A 19,617-nucleotide genomic window follows, 5' to 3' on the forward strand; every position below is an offset into this window, starting at 1 on the left:
TGACAGGAACGTTGTTTTGGGTAGTTTTTTGTATGCATTGATTATCCAAGAGTGTGCTAAATTGGTGAATCTTGATTTTTCATGCCTAAGAATGTTAATTTCGTCGCTAATAAATTATGTAGCTGCTAAAAAAATTCTAGATAAGTCTTGAGATGCTGTGTTTGAATGACTTAATGAGATGATTTTTTTTACCAAATATGTGGCTTACAATATGAATTCTTTATTCTTATGGAATCAGGATGGTATACATGGAAATTTTGATGGTCTAAATGCAATTTGAAAAATATGAATGTTTATTCAAAATGCAAGTTGGTACGTAATAACAATTTTCTTCTTATGGTATAGTGTGAAGAGGGTTGTGTGGGTGCCTTGGTGCCTCTGATGAGAAATTGAGTATATGTCCCTCAATGTCCCTAAATTGATTATATGTCCCTCAATGTTCCTAAATTGATGGTCTGAATGGAACTTCAACGTGAAATCTTATTCATTACTTCAAATGTAAGTGGAAATAACACTTGGCGCTATAGATGCGAAATAGTATTGATGTCCACCCATGTCCCTAAATTGAATATATGTTCCTTGATGTCCCTAAATTGAACATATGTCCCTCGATGTCCCTAACTTGAATATATGTTCCTTGACGCCCCTAAATTGATGGTCTGAATGAATTCGATTTCAATGTGACTGCTTAGTCATAACATGAAATGTAAGTGGAGATGATCCTTGACGCGATGACTATACTATGCTTTTTCGTAATGGTAAATGGGATGATGATTTTGTCCCGAGTGACCTTAGATGCAAAAATTGAATATATGTCGGTTGATGACCCTAAATTGTTGGCCTAAATTCAATTTCATTATGAATCTTAATTCATAACTTGATATGCATGTCGAGATGACCCTTGATACAGTGTCTTTATGATGCTCTTTTAATAATTATGAATTGACATGATGGTTGTGTGCTTTTGGTTACCTTAGATGCAAAATTGAGTATATGTCCTTGATGACTTTGAATGCAAAATTCAGACCAACTCTTGGATGATTCAAATGTAATATCTGGATTGCCTTCAGGTCTGATACGGGCTTGTGCTTTGCAGAATGCTACTGCGGCTGAGCCTAGCGCGGCGCGGGAAGATTCTGCTGTTGTTAATCGGAAAAGACCAACTCTGGGATGATTCAAATGTGTAATATTGATGCATCATTTTTGTCGAATTTAAATAAAGTTGGCATTGGAATATGAATCTGTGATGAACTTGGTCAATTTGTGCTTTCAAAGGCAGACTGAATTTGCCCTTCATTGTGGAGTGGATGTTGGTGAAGCTCTTGGTGAGTATATGTCCCTAGATGTCCCTAAATTGTTGGTCTGAATGTCATAGAGACTTGAATGATGAATGCTTAGCTTATTCATAACTTTAAATGCAAGTAAAGATGACCCTTGATGCAATGACAATACAATATTTTTTTCGTAATGGTAAATTGGGATGATGGTTTTGTGCCTTGGTGACCATATATGTGAAAATTGAATATTTCTCTCTTGATGACCCTAAATTGTTGGCCTAAATGCAATTTCATTATGAATTTTTATTCATAACTTGATATGCATGTCGAGATGACCCTTGATATAATGATTGTATGATGTTTTTTGCATAATGATAAATATAGATGATGGTAGTATGCCTTTGGTGACCAAAGATGCAAAATTGAATATATGTGCCTTGATGGCTTAATGCGAAATTCGATAGTCGAGTCTCGATGACCCTAAATTGTTGGCCTAAATGCATTTCAATTGTGAATTCTTATTAATAACTTGAAATGCGTCGAGATGACCCTTGATACATCGACTTTGATGCTTTTTTAGTAATGATAAATTGGCATGATGGTAGTGTGCTTTGGTTACATTGTCCCTTGATGACTTCAAATGAAAAATTCTATATTGGAGCCTTGATAACCAATTGTTGGCCTAAATGCAATTTCTATATTAATGTTTATTCATAATTTGAAATGCATGTTGAAATGACCCTTGATGCAATTATACCAGGCATTTTTTCATAAATTGGATGATGGTAGTGTACTAATGTGCGCTTTGGTAATCTTAGATGTAAAAATTTAATATATGTCTTTGATGACTTTGAATGCAAAATTTGATATTTGAGTGTTCTTCATACCCTGAATTGGTGGCTTAAATGCAATTTTATGCTTTTTGAGTATGTATGGTTTCTGCATACTCTAATTTAGAGAAGAAAGCACCAGATTATGTTAATGTACAAGATACATCTTATATTACAATGAAGTGATAAATGTTAATGTACCAACTCTTCAAAGAATTTGAGAAAGTTGTTATTATGTTTATTACATATCGAGTCTTGTTTGTTGTTCAACTGTAGAAATCAGTTGCTATTTGCTTGATGGAGGTTGTAACATATAAAAAATAGTATGAAATATTGCTCATCTATTGTCAATACCACTGGATGTGTTCTTATTTAATATTAGATGGCTCTTTCTGACTGTAGTGGGGTTTTTTATTATTTCATGTGAGCAGAAACAAAACTCTAGATAGTGCAAATTGGTTGCTAATATGGGCTCTTTCTGACTGTAGTGGGCTCTTTCTAACTGTAGTGGGGTTTTTTGCTAATATGGCATTCTGCTCAGATAGCGCAAACTTGTGCATATCTCAGTAAAATGTTTGTGAGGTATATGAACAAGTGAAAAACCTCTAGATTTTGCAATTTTTACTCAATAAAGTCAGTTTCACATGGTCCATTTCATGTTATTATGTTACTCCGGTGTGCTTGCTGTAATGTTACTATTCTCGCTGTGCTTTGCTTTAGGTTTCTGTATATTACATTATGTTAATGGGATGCTTACTAAATTTCAGATTGAAGACTTGGATTTTCTGAATGAGATTGGAGTTGATCCAGAAAAGGTTAACTTGTCACAGCTTTGGTGAACTCACGTGAATTGTATTTTACGTTCTTTATGTTGGCTGTAATTGTCTCTTTTGGAAGAATATTAGCAATTTGTTGATGATTAGTGTACTACCCTTGTAGTTCTAACAAATAAATGCTAACTAAGTACTGATGGATTCTAAACTTGTTACTGAGGGTAGCAAAATCACTGATTGAGCTGTTTGCTGAAATGTTATTTGTGCATGGTTACATACATGGTGATCCACATCCTGATAATGTACTAGTTTCTCCTGAAGGTCATAATGGTTTCTCTTTGGGTACGTACTTGTTTATTTGAGATCAGTTTTTCTCTAATTGGACTCTAATTGAAACTTAAAAGAATGGAAGAGTTGAACTTTGACCCACCCCTGACCCCTCTCTTTGGAACCATTTTGCAGTTCTTCTAGATCATGCAGTCTACAGGGAATTGGATGAAGAATTTAGAAAAGACTTTTGTCAGTTATGGGAGGCTTTGATTCTCAAGGACTCAAAGAAAACAACGTGGCTTGGTGAGCGATTTGGTGCTGGGAAGTATTCTCGATACTTACCCATCATTTTCACCGGAACAACTATTGAAAGGTTTCTTCTTAACTTTTAGTTTATTGATGCATATAATGCTCTGCTAGTTTACATTTTGAGGACATTTCATTTTGGAGATTGTACTTTATTGTACTTCTTTATTTTGGACATTTCATTTCAAGATGATTAATTTTATTTCATTACACTTTCTATGATATAAGATGTATAAAGACAAGGGTCGTCTCGAGAAAACATCTGGTGCTTGAGAATCATTAAGTTTGGTGTCTATGAGGCACTGTAGTTCTGAGTCATATTCCAAAATAAGCTCAACAAGATCTTTCATACCTTGATCTATAGGAACATGTTCAGGCATGAGATTTTTCCACCAACTGTTAATTTTACTTAGCCGAACAACCTCTGCGGTTTGCATGAAATACTTGAGTGTTCCTTTTGAAAAGTACTCACTATCATCATTCCCCTTAAAATTCATGTATTTTGATGGGGAATCATCAAAAAAATCCCAATCATCATTAATAAGAATATGATACCTTTGCAACTTAGGTAAGGTTATGTCTTGCTTGTTCTTATTTAGTCGACAAAAACTATTAGATAGCTCTTTCACTTTAATAGTTGCTGACTTGTTTTCTAAATGTGCATAACATCTTTCTATTCAGAGCTTGCCTAATCTATGTGGGTTGCGAGGTTTTAAACATAATTGTTTGATTGAGACATGGCTTAACTAACCCCTATGTAGACTGGTTCAAGTATCATGTTTCATCATGGTTTATTAATCTAGCAAGTTACTCAGGTATGTCCTTAATAAGTTCAATTGCTTTAAATCATTCTAATGGAACTAATATGGTGGATGATCTGAATGGATACCATATTATATTATTATATTATATATAGTTGTCATTGTAAAATTGATCTGTAAATTGGACTGTCTTGCTTCATATAAACTATTTTCAAACCTTATTCACTTTTAATAGCGGAACAATTGATAAAAATCTGTGAGTGGTACTTACTTGAATGCGGAACAATTGAGAATTTTAGATACATTTTTGTAGGCATGTTAGCACATTGCTGTTTGTAACAGGTAACAGCTCCAAGTGATGAATTGTGAGAGTAATAGCTCAACTGTTTAACCTATAAAAAATGTTAATCTTGCTGCTATCTTCAAAGTACAAGTCCGTGTAACACCTATCTACCATTATGTTCTTTTGTCGTCATACATGTTTTCTACGTGCCCTACACGTTTCATTTTTATCCTTCCGTTACTTAGGTAACGGACGTTATAAAAATGAGAAATTTTTTAGAAATGTTGTCCGCTATAAAGTTGTGTGCATATAGATAATTACACATGAGGGAAAGGGCAGTGTGCAATAAGTATTGCCGCTAATCTTTTCTGGATAGTAAAATTAACGCTAAGAAAAACTATATTCATGGGTCTAGGAGACATAATGTGTGACCCTGTAAACTATTTTAAGAAGAGATTCATAACATCTGATGCTAGAAAGTCAAAAATGTTCAACGTAAATGATATAAAAATATGTTGATTGTTAAAACGCATTCTCATGTTTGACCACTTTGTTTGAAGTAGCTTTAATGACTACATTTTTATATTTAGCCACGGTTTATTGTTGAACTATGGCTAAATGTCATTGCTTTTAAAATTTTGAAATGTATCTTTTGCAGAAATTTTCATTGTTCTAAAATTTTCATTATGCTTTTATAAAAAGTCTGGAATAGTATTAAAAACGGAGATTTAACGGTTCTAAATATTTAGTTACAATAGATTAAAAAAATATATTTATTATACCAATAAGGAAAATGATAAGTTAATAATATGGGGGTGGTTATAGGTGCAGGATTTGGATTCTCGTGCTCTTTTGGTTCAATTATTATCTCTTTTTTTTTTTCATTTAAGGGTGATGGTTTTATAAAAAAGAAAAAAATTAGTTTAAAATTGAGGGAATCCTCTTTCCGCTCTTCATATATACTACATTTTTAAATGAGTTTGATTATCATATGTCCTAAAAACTCATAATTTTGCCCAATTATATGTGTATATCGTATAATATTCTTTTGCATTGTGGTCCTTTCCAGGTTGGTTTTGAGATTTTAAATTTATTAGGCGAATTGAGAAATTAGTACACTTATAAGTTATAATAACAAAAAATAATCGGTAATAATTTGGTCCCAAGTGTTGTGTAGTTATAAATTTCATCTCTGATTCTTGCATATAGAAAAAAAATTGTTAGGAAAAAAAAATTGTGTTGGAAGAAAAAAAAAAGAGAATAATATTCTCGATAAATATAATTCAGTTGATAACAGATTAATTGTCCAATAAATGTAAGGCTCGAGTTCGAATTTTAAATTCTCACTACTCCGCACTTAAATTGTATGTAAATCTAATGGTGGCGCGTGCGGGAGCTTCAACGAGACACCACTTCTAACCCCTATTTGGGGCCCTTTTGCCCGATCTGGGTTTTGGTGGTTTTGGCTTTCAATTTCTTAGGTAGCCGACGGAGGAGGCGCACTACCCTGTTCATTATTTCAACCACTTCGAAAGGTTTCTTCTTCTTGTTCTGATCAGGTTTTTGAAATGTTTTTGTGTGGTTTTTTGAGTTTCCTCTGGTGATGCTCCCGACGGCAAGGTTTTTGTATGACAGTCATCGTTGCCAGATTTTTGGTTATGTTGCGTCAATCTTGTGGTTGATGCTCCTTAGTGAAGTTTTCTTTAACAACGGATTGCTTTTTGGAACTTTGTCGTCGTATTTTGTTTCCGGTTGGTTCTATTTGGTTCAGAAGTGGGCTCGAAAGAGCTATTATGCTTTCTACTGTTTTGCAGGGAAGTTGTTGGCACTTGAATCGTTCTGTGTTGGCAGTGTCGGTTCATTCGTCGTCTTGAGATGCGAGGGTGCATACAACACTTCTTTTTTTCCTATATGGTTTCTTGCATGTACGCGAGTTCGTTGGATAGTGCATGTGGCGTGTGTATCATTGCTTTGTGTTTTTTTTTTATACCACTTTTATTGAGTTTAGACTGTCAGAATCCCCATTTAGGTTGATTTTGTTTTTCTGGATTTTAGTTTATGTCCCCAGTATTTTGTTTTCTCTTTCATGTTAATATATATATGACTATGATGTTGGATCCAGGGGTGGGCAAAAAAAACCAAAAACTGAACCGAACTGCAGAACTAAACCGAACCAAAACCAAAAAAAACTGAACCATAACTAACAGTTTTAAAACTAAAATGAAACAGTTTTGTTCGGTTCATGATTATCAGTTTGGTTCGGTTCAGTTCTCTTAATGGTTCAGTTCTTTTTAGTCAAAAGTTAGTTATAATTTGGTTCAGGACCATAAAACCAAACCATTTTAACAATTCGGTTTGGCTTAAAAGACAAATGATTCAGTTCAGTTCGATTATTATGAATTTTGAAAACAGCTTGGTTCGATTCGATTTTCCTTAAAAACCGAACCATGTCCATCGCTAGTTGCACCAATATGTACTCCATTTGCTTTATAAAAAATACTTTTAAAAAACACCTTTTCCTTTCATTTTTATTTTTCATGAACCAAATGAAAACAACACGCCAAATGAAAACAACACATTATAAAAACGTGCTCCATTAGGAAATCGGCCAACCATTTCACATTTGGTTGTTTTCTTTTCATAAGAGTCACGTATCATGTTTTTTCTTATAATAGTCACATGCATCATTAATTCATGAAATTTAGGAAATCTTTATTCTTTTCCAAGCTTGCGGTTTTCAAATGAAATACTTTTAAGTGAATCCAATGTTTCGGGACACTAGTTAATGGAAAATGCTAAACAGTGTTTCGGAACACTAGTTAAGGATATAAATATGAAAATTTTATTTCGTAAATTGTGAATCCAATGTTTTAATGATGTAAAAAGTTATTTTGTCTTATCATTAATTTTATCATTTATTTCCTTATTTAGTATGAATAACTAGTGGTTCGGGACACTGTTTAGCATTATTATTTTTTTAAATAAAAAATGATAGTATGTACTATGTATATTGTATCCTAAAAGCATTAAAGAATCAAATGTGAAAATAAATGTTACTATGCTAAATTTATTTAGTTGTATTGCGAGGACTCAAATAAATAGCATCTATCAAAATTGTGAATTGTTTTTAAAGACAACTTATTGAAAACCTTTTTCTAGTAGATAGTCGCATCGCCTCAATAAGTGCGATTGTTTCGCCATCAATAGCATATAGTTTAGTTTGTTTCCATCTCGTTTGAGCCAAACATAAAATTGTCGGCTTTGTGTTTGAGACAACTTGTTGTGGTCGTAGCATCCCGGCTTTCATAGAAGACGACATGTATATTACTGTAACCAACTCGCACTTGGTTTCTTCCACCGCAGCCTTGATTTATGTTAGACATGTTACGACCCTCCTGCTTCTTATGCACCTGTGATTTGTGTTGTTACGCACACTCCTCCTTCTTGATTCATGCTAAACCCGCCACAAATTAAAAGTCTACTGTGATTTAACCATGAGTGTTGTGGCAATTATTCCGCACAACATCGTTTTGGTTTTGCCATATGCACCAAAACAACATTGTTATCCTCCTATTGTGCTTCGATTCAAGACAACAACAACAACAACGTGATATAATAAACCACGTGACTTTGTAACAATATTTTTTTTCGTCCGAATACACCCTTTACTATAAAATATAATAAAAATTTAGTAGAATGGATAAAAATTAATTTATTCAAATTAATCTTTGTCACGGCAAAATAAAACAAACAAACACTTAAGGGATGTCTAAGACTCTAAGCAATCCTATCCATTTCAACATATTAACAACTTCTACAATTGCTCACTCATATACCCAATTCATCAAAAATAACATTTATAATGCCAAACTTTAAAGCTTCTATCAACAACAAAAAACAATTTTTAAAACAAACTAGTTTAAAATAAAATATTTAAAAATTTGTTATATAATTGTTCTATTTTTATAAGTATACATTGTTCTGTTTTGTTTCTATTTGTAAGTATATAAATTTTTTTTTGTATTTATCTTATATTCTTTCTATATTTTTTAATTAATTTTAATATATTAGTAGTAGATATAGATTATTAAAAGAACAAGGCTTTAATGCAGTTTTGATCCCCCTATTTTGAAAAACCTGAACTTTTGATCCCCCTATTTTAAAACTCAGCACTTTTGATCCCCCTATTTTAGTTTTTTGTTAGTTTTAGTCCCCCACCTCAATTTGGTCAAACTTTTGCTAATGTGTCATGCTCACTGATGACGTGGAATTGTACATGTGGACAACTTGCTATGATGATGTCAGAAAAATTAGTGACACACAATATTTGACCTATAGAGATGCATGTTTTGCAATGGGATTCCTTAAAGATGGTCGTGTTTACATCACTGCAATCAAAGAAACAAAAGATTGGGGCTCGGGACACTATCTAAGAAATTTGTTTGTCCACATGTACAATGTCACGTCATCAGTGAGCATGACACATAAGCAAAAGTTTGACCAAACTGAGGTGGGGGACTAAAACTAACAAAAGACTAAAATAGGGGGATCAAAAGTGCTGAGTTTTAAAATAAGGAGATCAAAAATTCAGGTTTTTCAAAATAGAGGGATCAAAACTACATTAAAGCCAAAGAACAATATTTACAATTATTAAATTCAGAAAATTAACCAAAAAAAAACAGTTTCTATTTCCCAAAGGACAACAAGATCCTTAATCCTTCAAAAAAAAAAAAAACAAGATCCTTAAAAATCTGTTAGCTACATTTCATCGCATATATAAATATCCAACCAAGGAATTGAAGAATATTCTTTCTCTTGTAAAACAGAATTGTTCTCTTTTCTCTTTTCTCTCTCTCATAGATAAGGAAGGAAGAAGAGAAGGGAAGAAGAACAACAACAACGACGACAACCTTTGTTGCTTCCTTCCTCTTCAACCAAACCAAACAACAACAATGGAAAAACACGCCGACACCAATGACGTAACAACAACAATAATCAAACCTATTATTCCTTTGCCGCCTTCTAAATTTCCTTTAAGCTTTTTCGAAGCAACAGTTGCTTCAACGGTGGCTTTGGGTTTTATCATTGGTCTTCTTGGTGTTTATCTTACCATGCCTGATTCTGATTATAGTTTCCTTAAACTACCTCGTACCCTTCATGATCTTCAACTTCTTAGGTAACCCTTTTTACCATTATGCCCCAATTTCTATTCTTATTGATTATTATAGTTTCCTTGCTTGGTTTTGGAGAAAGAATTTCATCAATTTTTTTGCAATAAATGTTGTATTTTTATCATGTTTTTTTGTTACATGGATGATTAATTTGTTGCAAAATTGATTAATTGATGATTGATTATAGCAGATCTGGAATTGATATTGGTTTGGGAAGAGATCCACATGTTAAATGAGAGTTTTTTTTTTGTTTGTTATTATCTTAGTTAGTTGAATATTATGCTTTGAATCAATAATGATAATAAAAGGGGATCTTTATTTGCAAGCATATATTACTTGGAGCATCTCCAATTTGGGTGTTTTGTTCTTATCCCTAAGAACATGTTATTACCAAGTTCCGTCATTGGAGCAATCAGATGTGTGTAGTCCAACTATGATAACCAAGGTTTTAAATAAAGATTTGCGGTTGCAATAGGGGTTATGACATAGCAATTTTTAATGTTTGGAAACCGCAATGTGTCTAGGATTGAGGCCATTTAGGACACGTTAGAGCATGGTTCTATACATTATCAAGGACCACAGCATGATTGCAATTGTTACCACGACCACTGTTTAAAACCCTGATGAGAATTGTTCATATATATAAACTTTGTTATAGCATTGAAAATTATTCTTGTTAACATAACCATCATCAAAGTTTGTGCGCGGTAATGTGTGGTAATGAATTTGGATTCTCTATATATAAGAAAAGAGACTGATACAAACAATGTTGTTAAATAGCGGCTATAGTGATACTGCATAGTGGAATTTGAACAAATTGATATTTGTTGAGCCATATGCTATTTACTACAAATAGTGTGAAATAGAAGCTATAGCAGCGGTATAAGCACTGTTGTGTAGCGGAATTTGAACAAACCGTTATTTTCTATGATCCGCAATCGACAAATATTGGATGCAACGCTTTAACATTCTTACTAGAGAACTAAATGTGGATATATTTTCACACCGATTAGATTAGATCTTCTGTTGAAACAGGCATTAAATGATGGGATCTATCATGTTTCGGGATAGTTCATGGACTTTGCTTTGCATTTCAATTTATTAATACATTATCTTCTCTTTTTTTGAATGTGCTTTTGTAGAACGGAAATGTTGTGAATCCTGATGTAGAATGAAAAGTTGACATTATAAATTATGCATTGCTTTACTATACTTTATTTCTTTTTGTAGAGATAACCTTGAGAGCTATACAAGTGACTACACTGCACAAGTCTTGGTGGGATACTGTTTGGTTTATATATTCATGCAGACTTTCATGATTCCAGGGACTGTGTTTATGTCATTGCTTGCTGGAGCACTCTTCGGTGTCTTTAAAGGTGTCGCACTGGTTGTATTCACCGCCACAGCGGGAGCTTCTTCGTGTTTTTTCCTGTCAAAAATTATTGGTCGACCCCTTCTCTTCTCACTCTGGCCAGACAAGTTGAAGTTCTTCCAAACTCAGGTTCAATTCAACTTCCAAGATCCACCACATTGGATTTAATTAAATTAAATCAACACATGGAAATAATTTTTTACTTTCTATTTTTCAGGTGGCTAAAAGAAGAAAGAGTTTGTTGAACTACATGCTTTTTCTGAGACTGACTCCGACTCTTCCTAACACGTTTATAAATTTCGCGTCACCAATTGTGGATGTTCCATATCATATTTTCTTCCTAGGAACTGTCATTGGACTCATACCTGCTGCTTATGTCACTGTCAGGGTATGTGTTTTTCAAAATAACTATAATTTTGTGCTTTAGCTTTTATCAAATCGTGAGTTGTTCAAGAATACTGGAAATCTGAGTCAGACACACTCATTTGTGTCCATTAACAAAGTAGTGGCGACACTTATGGTGCACTATGGATTCATTTGATTGTAAAAATAAATGCTCATCAAATAGTACTGAAAACAATGGGATGTATTGGTACACCACTTGAAAACTTGTGTACCACTTAATCCAAAGTAATAATCTAATTAGGTCTGCCTTAAGAGAAAGTGAGGCCTAAAGCAAACTTCGAGAGAAGTTTGACCTTTCAACATGAACCTAAAATTAGGCCTTCGGAGCGTATGACAACAATTTCAAGTGTCATTTTGCTTTTGTTTTAATTTCTTGTTTTCTTATTATGCAGGCCGGGTTAGCTCTTGGGGAACTACAATCTGTGGGAGATCTCTATGATTTCAATTCAATCGCCACGTTATTCTTCATAGGCATCATTTCAGTTACACCAACACTAATGGGCAAGAAAGATTCATAACAGCTCAGAAGCCACTAATCATGTTTATGGAAGGCCATGTCTCATAACAGGCCGATACCAACTCCAGTATGTGTACATATCTTCAGGAAAAAACGATTGCAGCATGGTTAGCCGCTAATGGTTTCACTGCCAAGTGCTGCAGTAATTCAAGACAATCATATTATTGACGCCGGTGGCAAGAAACGACGTTCAAAAGAATTGATTTATGCTCATTGTTCATACGCTGTTATGTATAAAAACATACGCTTGTTGACAGTAGTTCCTTTATTATCACGCATTTTTTCATTCACAATAATGTAGTTCATTCAAAGTGTTTTCTTGATTTTTCCTATCTTTAGGAATTAGGATGCATATCAGTTTTTAATTCAATTTTCATTGTACAAATGTCTGCATGCTTGTATCAGAAAAAAGGATTGCTTTAATGAAAAGTAATGGAAGGTTAAAGAAAGTGACACTTAACTAGTGACTTTTAAGTATTATAGATAGATCATAGATGAGATGTTTTGACGTTGATCTCTCATTTATAACCCCACACGCTATGTAAGAAAGAAATCCTACCAACAAAAGCTTACTATTTCTGGTCTCATATATAAATAAAAAATATTTTTTCAAATTCATTGAATAACTTTTTTCAACATTGATGATATGCAAGAGTCTGAAGTTCGAATTCGAAATATTTCAGACTAGAGTCTAGTCACTAGACTATCGACAAAAAGGAAAATTCATTACAAACAATTTTAAAATGTCAAATTATGTTAGAAAGAACGCAAGTACCAAAAAAACTCGGTTCAAAACATTAGATTTACATATTAATTAATTAAATAGATTATAAAAAAAAAAATAAAATAAAAAAACTTGACCAAAAAAATGTATATAAAGAAATAATAGAAATTAAAATAATTTCTTTAAATTTAATAAACAACAGTAATATATTACTTAAATCATTTAACCTTCATCGCAAAAACAAATCCATTTTCTCTCTAGCTCTCTCTTACATTTGCACGAGATGATATATTTCATGATACAACAGATAACAGAGTTCATATTATCAAGTATCAAATGATGGGCAACAGCAGCTTCACTAAAACTCTCTGATAAACAAGTTTAGGTGCAAAAATGATGGACCATTACAATTTCCAAAAGACAGAAGTGCCACAACAAAGCTTATCAAAGTTCTATAATAAAACTTACACAATTTTTTGGACGATAATGTAAAAAGAATTTAAAAATATAAGAGTTAATTTCTGTCACCCTGTGTCTACTGCTTTTTTTACTGTTCACAGTTACACCTTTAATTAAATTCCAATGGGAGATTAACTGAGAACACCGATGATGGCACACGTCAGTGTCAAACTCTTCCCTCCATGTGCATACATAGGTTCATCAGCCTTCAGAGCTAGCGAATTCTAACCAGAGGAAAACAAAATTGAATTTCTGATGTCATTAGAAACATGCTACCTCTTCTTTTGGGTTTTGTTAACTCGTCGGGAGCTATCAGGAGTGCGACTATCAAACTTGCGTTTGAACCCTGCTTGTTTTGGTGTAGCACCCTTTGGTGTACCACCCTCCTTCTGCATGTTTGCTTTAGCCTTTCTGGCAGCTACTGTTGGTCTTTTCTTTGTGCGCTCTTTTGGTTTTTCTGCACCGTGACTTTTCTTGTGGACATCAGTTTTGGTTGCACGCAGACCCTGATAAGATGCAGTACCTTTGCTGTTTGACCTGTTCTGAATGCTTGAAGGAGACCTTGAATCCCCTGAAAACCTCTTTGCAGGGGTACTATGAGCTTGTGCTGCTGGAGAGTATGGCCTTTTAGATGGGGTAGCACCTGGTTTGCCATGGCTGAGTCGTGCCGCTGGAGAGTACGGCCTTTTAGATGGCGTAGCACTAGCATCTGCTTTGGCATGAGTGAGTCTCAATTCTCGATCTCGCAGCTTCAAGGACCGTTTCTTAACAACGGAAATGGTAGCTTCCTGCAATCACAAGGAACTAATTAATATCTGTAGACAGTTCCAGGTGATAAGACCTGAAAAGAAGTATGAACATTCTTCATGCCACTTTTGGAATGCAATAATGTTTTATTTAACAACACAAAACAATAATGTCAACCACCACTTTGAATATCAATACTATCGTTTTATCGTTTGTCAGTAATTTATTGAGTACTCGAGTGTGTTCATATTCGAGTACTCAAGGATATCAATACCAAAGCAGTGAAGCACAATTTATTCCATAAATCAGAAAAACTAAAACATCTCCCACATTTAGATGCCAAAAGAGAGAGGGGAAAAAGGACATCAGCATTAAAAGTTCAAGCTTCAAACAGTTTCCACAAATAAACAGTTAATCATCCAGATAACACTTTGAAGGCCAGCAATCTTAATCACGGCTATCTAACTTCAACTGTGTCATTATTACTTCAAATACTACTATAATAGTCTATACCTAATTGTAGTCTCCTTGAACAAAGGTTACAACACTAAAAGACGTAATACTATAAGAAGCATCCAATCCAAACAGAAGTAAGTCAACAAAAGAACAAAACCACATCACAAGAAACTGCCATTTCATTTTTTAAGTCCAGATTATATCACAATCAGATTTTCAATTCACAAGGACTCAAAAAGTAAAAATTGCAGCCTGATTCAACTTTTATGACACGTCAGCGTCCAGTACAATGATTATCAACTCTAACTACTTATATTCTGAGAGAGATAACTTCTAAAAATGACATGTATCTAGTTACACAGAAATACGTAATATAATATAAAAGGCAGCCGATCCAAGCCAAAGTAAGTCAACAGAACCGCAGCACAAGCAAGTGTCATTTCAATCCTTACGTTCCAGATTATGTTGCAAAACGTATATGCTTTTAAGAAATAGATAACAAAATAACATCAAATTCCAAAAGCAATAAGACAAATAAGATTGTTTTTCCATGAAAAAAATGAGGTTTTCAGGGTTTCTTCCTAAGAAAATGGACGAGGGGCATCATTCATCAATCGAAAGCTCAAGTTCTCTTCCATTATGTATCAGAAATATCAGAGGGCGAGATTGGGCATTGAAATAATCAGATACTGGTACACAGGCTTTAACATTATTTTCAAATCAGGTGTACTTTAAAAATGTAAAATGCACCTTTAACTCTACTTTATCATACATATCAGTCTCTAACTACTTATATTCAAATCAAATAAAGATATCTTCTGAAAATGGCACTTATCTAGTTACAGGAAGAAAAAAAAAAGGTATATTACAATATAAGAAATAGCCAGTCCAAACAGAAGTTAACAAACCCACAGACAGGTAACGGTCCATTTCAATCCTAGCATTCCAGAATACATCACAAAACTATGTGTTTTTTAGTAATATTAGCATGCAATTCTTAAAATTAATCGAACAAACAAGATGGTTTCTTCATTACAAATTGAAGTATTCATGGGCTAGTCAATCACAAAACCCCTATGTTTTAGCACCTAAAGGGAAGCACGTGATAACATCAATTACGACATATTTGAGCTAAAATATATACAAATACACACAGTGATAAACTTTTTATCAAAATGTATAGGAAATAAGGCACCAAAACAGCATACCCTTGTTTTAAATAGCACATACGCAATTCCCTTTCCAACATTAAGATGAGGATCTCGGACAACTCTAACAGCTTCTACACTTGATTCTAGATTGGGTATACTACTAAATAGCTGATAAAGTTCTTCATCCTGCACAAAAAGATCACATGTTAGATTCATTGGACAACTATAGGAGCAACAACGGACGATGAAATTCTGTGACCTTGAATAGAATACAACTGATTGGAAACATACCTTCACATCAAACGGGAGATTGCCCACAAAAACAGTTCTCTTATTATCATAATGCGAAGATTTATCCCCTTTAAGTTTCTTGCGGGGTGGGCATGCCCTATCAACACGAATGTGATTTCCTTCAACCTACACTCAGATAATCAAACAATAATATTAGAAGATTGTCAGCCACAACCCTTCAACAGAAATACACAGTACTGGCAAAAATTGATCCAGCCCAACTTAGAGGAACAAGTGCATACCACAGTCATGTTGTGAGCCAAAGAAGCCTGAGCAGACTCCTCTGTTTTGAAAACAACGTAACCATTGACACTGCAAATCCCAATATATTTCAATTAGAAACGTATGAAAAGGTTTCCTTTACATGAAAATGTCTGTTTTCATATCAGACAGTATACAAGTTGCCGAAGAGCAAGACCATTGAAAAAAAAAATCCAATTCGCAACATGAAAGAAATTTTACATCTCTCCTTACAAAATCATCAAATCAAAACATAATGGTTTCACTTTCACCAAGCCTAATGCAAGCTTTTCCTTCTATTCAATATATACAAAATAACAAATGCATTCTCCACAATTAATTATAACAATATTATGGACAGGCTGCTACTAGGTCAATGATTAACACTTACCTTTCAGCCGATTCATCGATCTGCTTCGAAAGGATAGCTCCCTTTCTAGGCTTTTTGGTCTGATCCATAAAAAAAAAAAAGGAATACACATGAAGTTAGCAAACACCCTATAAAACCAATAACATCAAAACCGAAACAATAAACAAAACGAATACCGAATACCTACATCTTTTAAAGGAACAGAACGAATCCTAACAGATTCAACCTCCCCAAATTGCTTAAACTCCTTCAACAAAGTCTTCTTTTTCACCTTAAGAGGCAAATTCCCAACAAAAATAGTCCTCAAAAGCTTATCTTCGTCATCAAAACCTTCCTTTGAAACCAACATATCCGCCGGATTATCGCGCAATTTTCTCTTATTCCCAACTTTTTCATCTTTATCCCCTCCCTCAACAATCCCATACTTCTTCTCCTCCCACTCTTTCTCAACCTCATCCCTTTTCCTCTTCTTCTTCTTCCCAATCGTTTCTACATCCAAATTAAGCTCTTTTTCTTTCTCTTTCCCTTCATCTGAACCACTTTTCTTCTTTTTCTTCTTCTCTGAAACTTCAATTGCAGAATTCGAATCAATCACGGAGCTTTCCTCTTTCTTCTTCTTCCTGACACTTATTTCGGATACGTCGGAAATGGAAGCTGGTTGCGAAGCCTTTCTCTTAAAGGGGTTTTCATCGGAAAATAGAGAGGCGGCGGTGGGGATGATTTGTTCCGGCGCGTTGGCAAAAAGTGTGTCGAAAATGCTGGAAGGGGCTGAAACGTTGTCGTTTTGAGGGGTTTGTTTTGGGTCTTTCTGTTTCTTTTTGGCCATTGTTGAGTTGCGTGGAAAAATCGGAAAAATAAATTTAGGGCAGAAACCCTAAAATCGTTTTGAGAGTGAAGGTAGGAGGGAGGAGAAAGGTAAAGCTATTACCACTTCAAATTTTGTTTTAACGCAAGACAAAAATAAATGTCTTTGCCAAAACAAATTATAGAATAATAAAGATTAATCTTTTTTTTTTTCGGTACATAGTAAAGATTAATCTTTATTATATAATAATAATAATAATAATAATAAATAATTTTTTTTAGCCATTTTATATGTCTACAAATATTTAAGTGCAAATCTATATATATTTTTTTTTTTTTATAATCGCAAATCTATATATATAATTCCTAGATAGTTCTCCTACTATCCATCTTAACCCTAATCCACATCACCCATTTACATCCAATTAAATCACATAATAATGTCACATCACTTCCTTATATTATATCATTTTCATCTCTATTTTTTTTTTCCACATCACTTCCTTATATTATATCATTCTCATCTCTATTTTTTTTTTTTATATTATATCAATCTCATAATAAATAATAAAGAACTATGATTCTCCAATTATCCAAAAATTGATGTCACAAGATGTTACAATTTTGTACATTATTATTGAATTATACCTCTCCAATTATCTAAAAATTGATGTTACAAGATGTTACACTTTTCTACATTATTATAATATTTCTTAGTGACAATGAAGATGAACATAGTTGGATTCTCTTTCAACATTTATCTCATTTAAATGTCAACCGTTTTCATAGAAACAACAAAGAGTTTATAATTTAGTCACACAAAAAAATACGAAGAGTGTATACATTATTGACTTAATTACATTATAATTTTATAGAAGAGTGAAGGTTATGCAAAAAGTTAGGTTATGGAATTGAAATATATAATAATCATTATCATTATCATATTTCATTCAATTTTAGTGTGTCGCCTATGCGTTGCACTATTGCATTGGCTGGCGCACCCCACAACAAAAAAAAAATTCATTCAATTTTGATGGTCTGTACTCATTCTCTATACATATAGGTATATATATTGGTTGGAGGAAGTGATAAGTACATCACTTTTATATTATTATTATTATTATTATTATTATTATTATAATTTTCATTTTATAATACTTATTGTTACAATTTATACGAATAATTTTTCAACATTATAATATAAAATATCACATAACACATGTGCATCGCACGGGTGTGGGACTAGTAATAAATAAAAACAATAAATAGGGCAATTATTTTTTTTTTGATAATCAGGGCAAATTTTTATTGATCATTTATACCTTGAAAAGGAGGGAATAATTTTTTTTTATGGTTAGAATAAAGATTAATTTTAGATTGGAAGAAATTATAGAGTTTAAATTTTGACAAAAGAGTTAGAGATGTCGGTAGAAAAGAGTTGCCCCAAGCCACTAAGTTTGGTCTAGTGGTGAGGGATTTGGATAGTACGCTATAGGTTCTGTCCTGAGTTTGATTTTCAGCTCATTATAAACCAAAAAGAGTTGCCCCCAACCAAAAGAGAGATTACATACTCGAGGTGTCCAAGGTCTAAATCATTGTGTTTATTTATTGCAAGAGATCTTTTGAGAATGTCTGCCATATATTCTTCGAAGGTTGAAGAGGTGTGGATCGAAGAGGAGGGCTTGTGAAAATTCATAGTCATATGTGGTAAATTGAAAACAATAGATGGTTTTGTTACTCTATTGTTACAACTTCTGAAATCTTTGACACAGTAAAATTATGTCTATCTAAAAAATCTTTTTATGTCTGTGATGACTTTGTGGTGAATATAGAAGCGTAGAAATGACACTAAAAAACACCCTCGCATGTTGTCAGGCTAGCGCGAGATACTCTCGTAGAATGGCAGCATGTCTGGAAAAACAAGCAACACACCGCTACAACTTTTAGCACAAAGGTGTGTCGAAGCAGTAGCAACATAGCTCGATGGATGAGGACGATATGGTATTGAGATATGCTTGAGAAATGAACATGGTACCGACGATTGCCCAACCTCGTGATGCAAAAGTTTAAGGCTTAAAGGAGGCACTCATTTCTATAGCAAACTTAGTATCAAATGTGATTTTATAACTATTTTAAATTATGTGTAAAGTTTCTCTATAGAATTGTTTTAATGGTTTAAAGATTGTGTTAGGGTGTAAACATTACTAGACATGATTCAAGTAGTTAATGAGCTCTCCAAAGATGAATTATTTGGGAGAACCTGACTTTGATTTTTTGTGCAAATAATTATTGGTCAGACTTTACTTACCTTACAGATTAACTATGAATTACCGAAACCACTTTCCTCGCAGAGAGTTAACACCAAAAACTTCTTCATGTTCTATTGATACAAAGGGTAATGTATTTTTTG

General features: G+C 33.5%; 2 protein-coding genes and 1 long non-coding RNA gene across 3 annotated transcripts; 2 read left to right on the forward strand and 1 right to left on the reverse strand.

Moving 5' to 3' along the window:
* Nucleotides 1-1,061: 1,061 nt before the first annotated feature.
* Nucleotides 1,062-3,868, forward strand: LOC123909015. Its single transcript, XR_006809800.1, has 3 exons — nt 1,062-1,325; nt 2,875-3,222; nt 3,343-3,868. It is a non-coding gene; the product is annotated as an uncharacterized LOC123909015 (long non-coding RNA).
* Nucleotides 3,869-9,279: 5,411 nt separating this feature from the next.
* LOC123909084 (uncharacterized membrane protein At4g09580) lies at nt 9,280-12,430 on the forward strand. The gene is made up of 4 exons (XM_045959859.1): nt 9,280-9,676; nt 10,902-11,172; nt 11,261-11,431; nt 11,841-12,430. The coding sequence occupies exons 1-4, from the start codon at nt 9,453-9,455 to the stop codon at nt 11,964-11,966; spliced, it is 792 nt and encodes a 263-aa protein (XP_045815815.1). The 5' UTR covers nt 9,280-9,452; the 3' UTR covers nt 11,967-12,430.
* A 550-nt stretch (nt 12,431-12,980) lies between these two features.
* LOC123908002 (nucleolar protein 12) lies at nt 12,981-17,370 on the reverse strand. The gene is made up of 6 exons (XM_045958496.1): nt 16,591-17,370; nt 16,425-16,483; nt 16,036-16,105; nt 15,794-15,919; nt 15,560-15,688; nt 12,981-13,936 (listed from the first exon to the last, which is right to left on the reverse strand). Exons 1-6 carry the CDS (start codon nt 17,227-17,229, stop codon nt 13,421-13,423), a joined length of 1,539 nt encoding a protein of 512 aa, XP_045814452.1. The 5' UTR covers nt 17,230-17,370; the 3' UTR covers nt 12,981-13,420.
* Nucleotides 17,371-19,617: the final 2,247 nt, after the last annotated feature.

The sequence above is a fragment of the Trifolium pratense genome, linkage group LG2, assembly GCF_020283565.1.
Source record: "Trifolium pratense cultivar HEN17-A07 linkage group LG2, ARS_RC_1.1, whole genome shotgun sequence".
Taxonomy (NCBI): domain Eukaryota; kingdom Viridiplantae; phylum Streptophyta; class Magnoliopsida; order Fabales; family Fabaceae; genus Trifolium; species Trifolium pratense.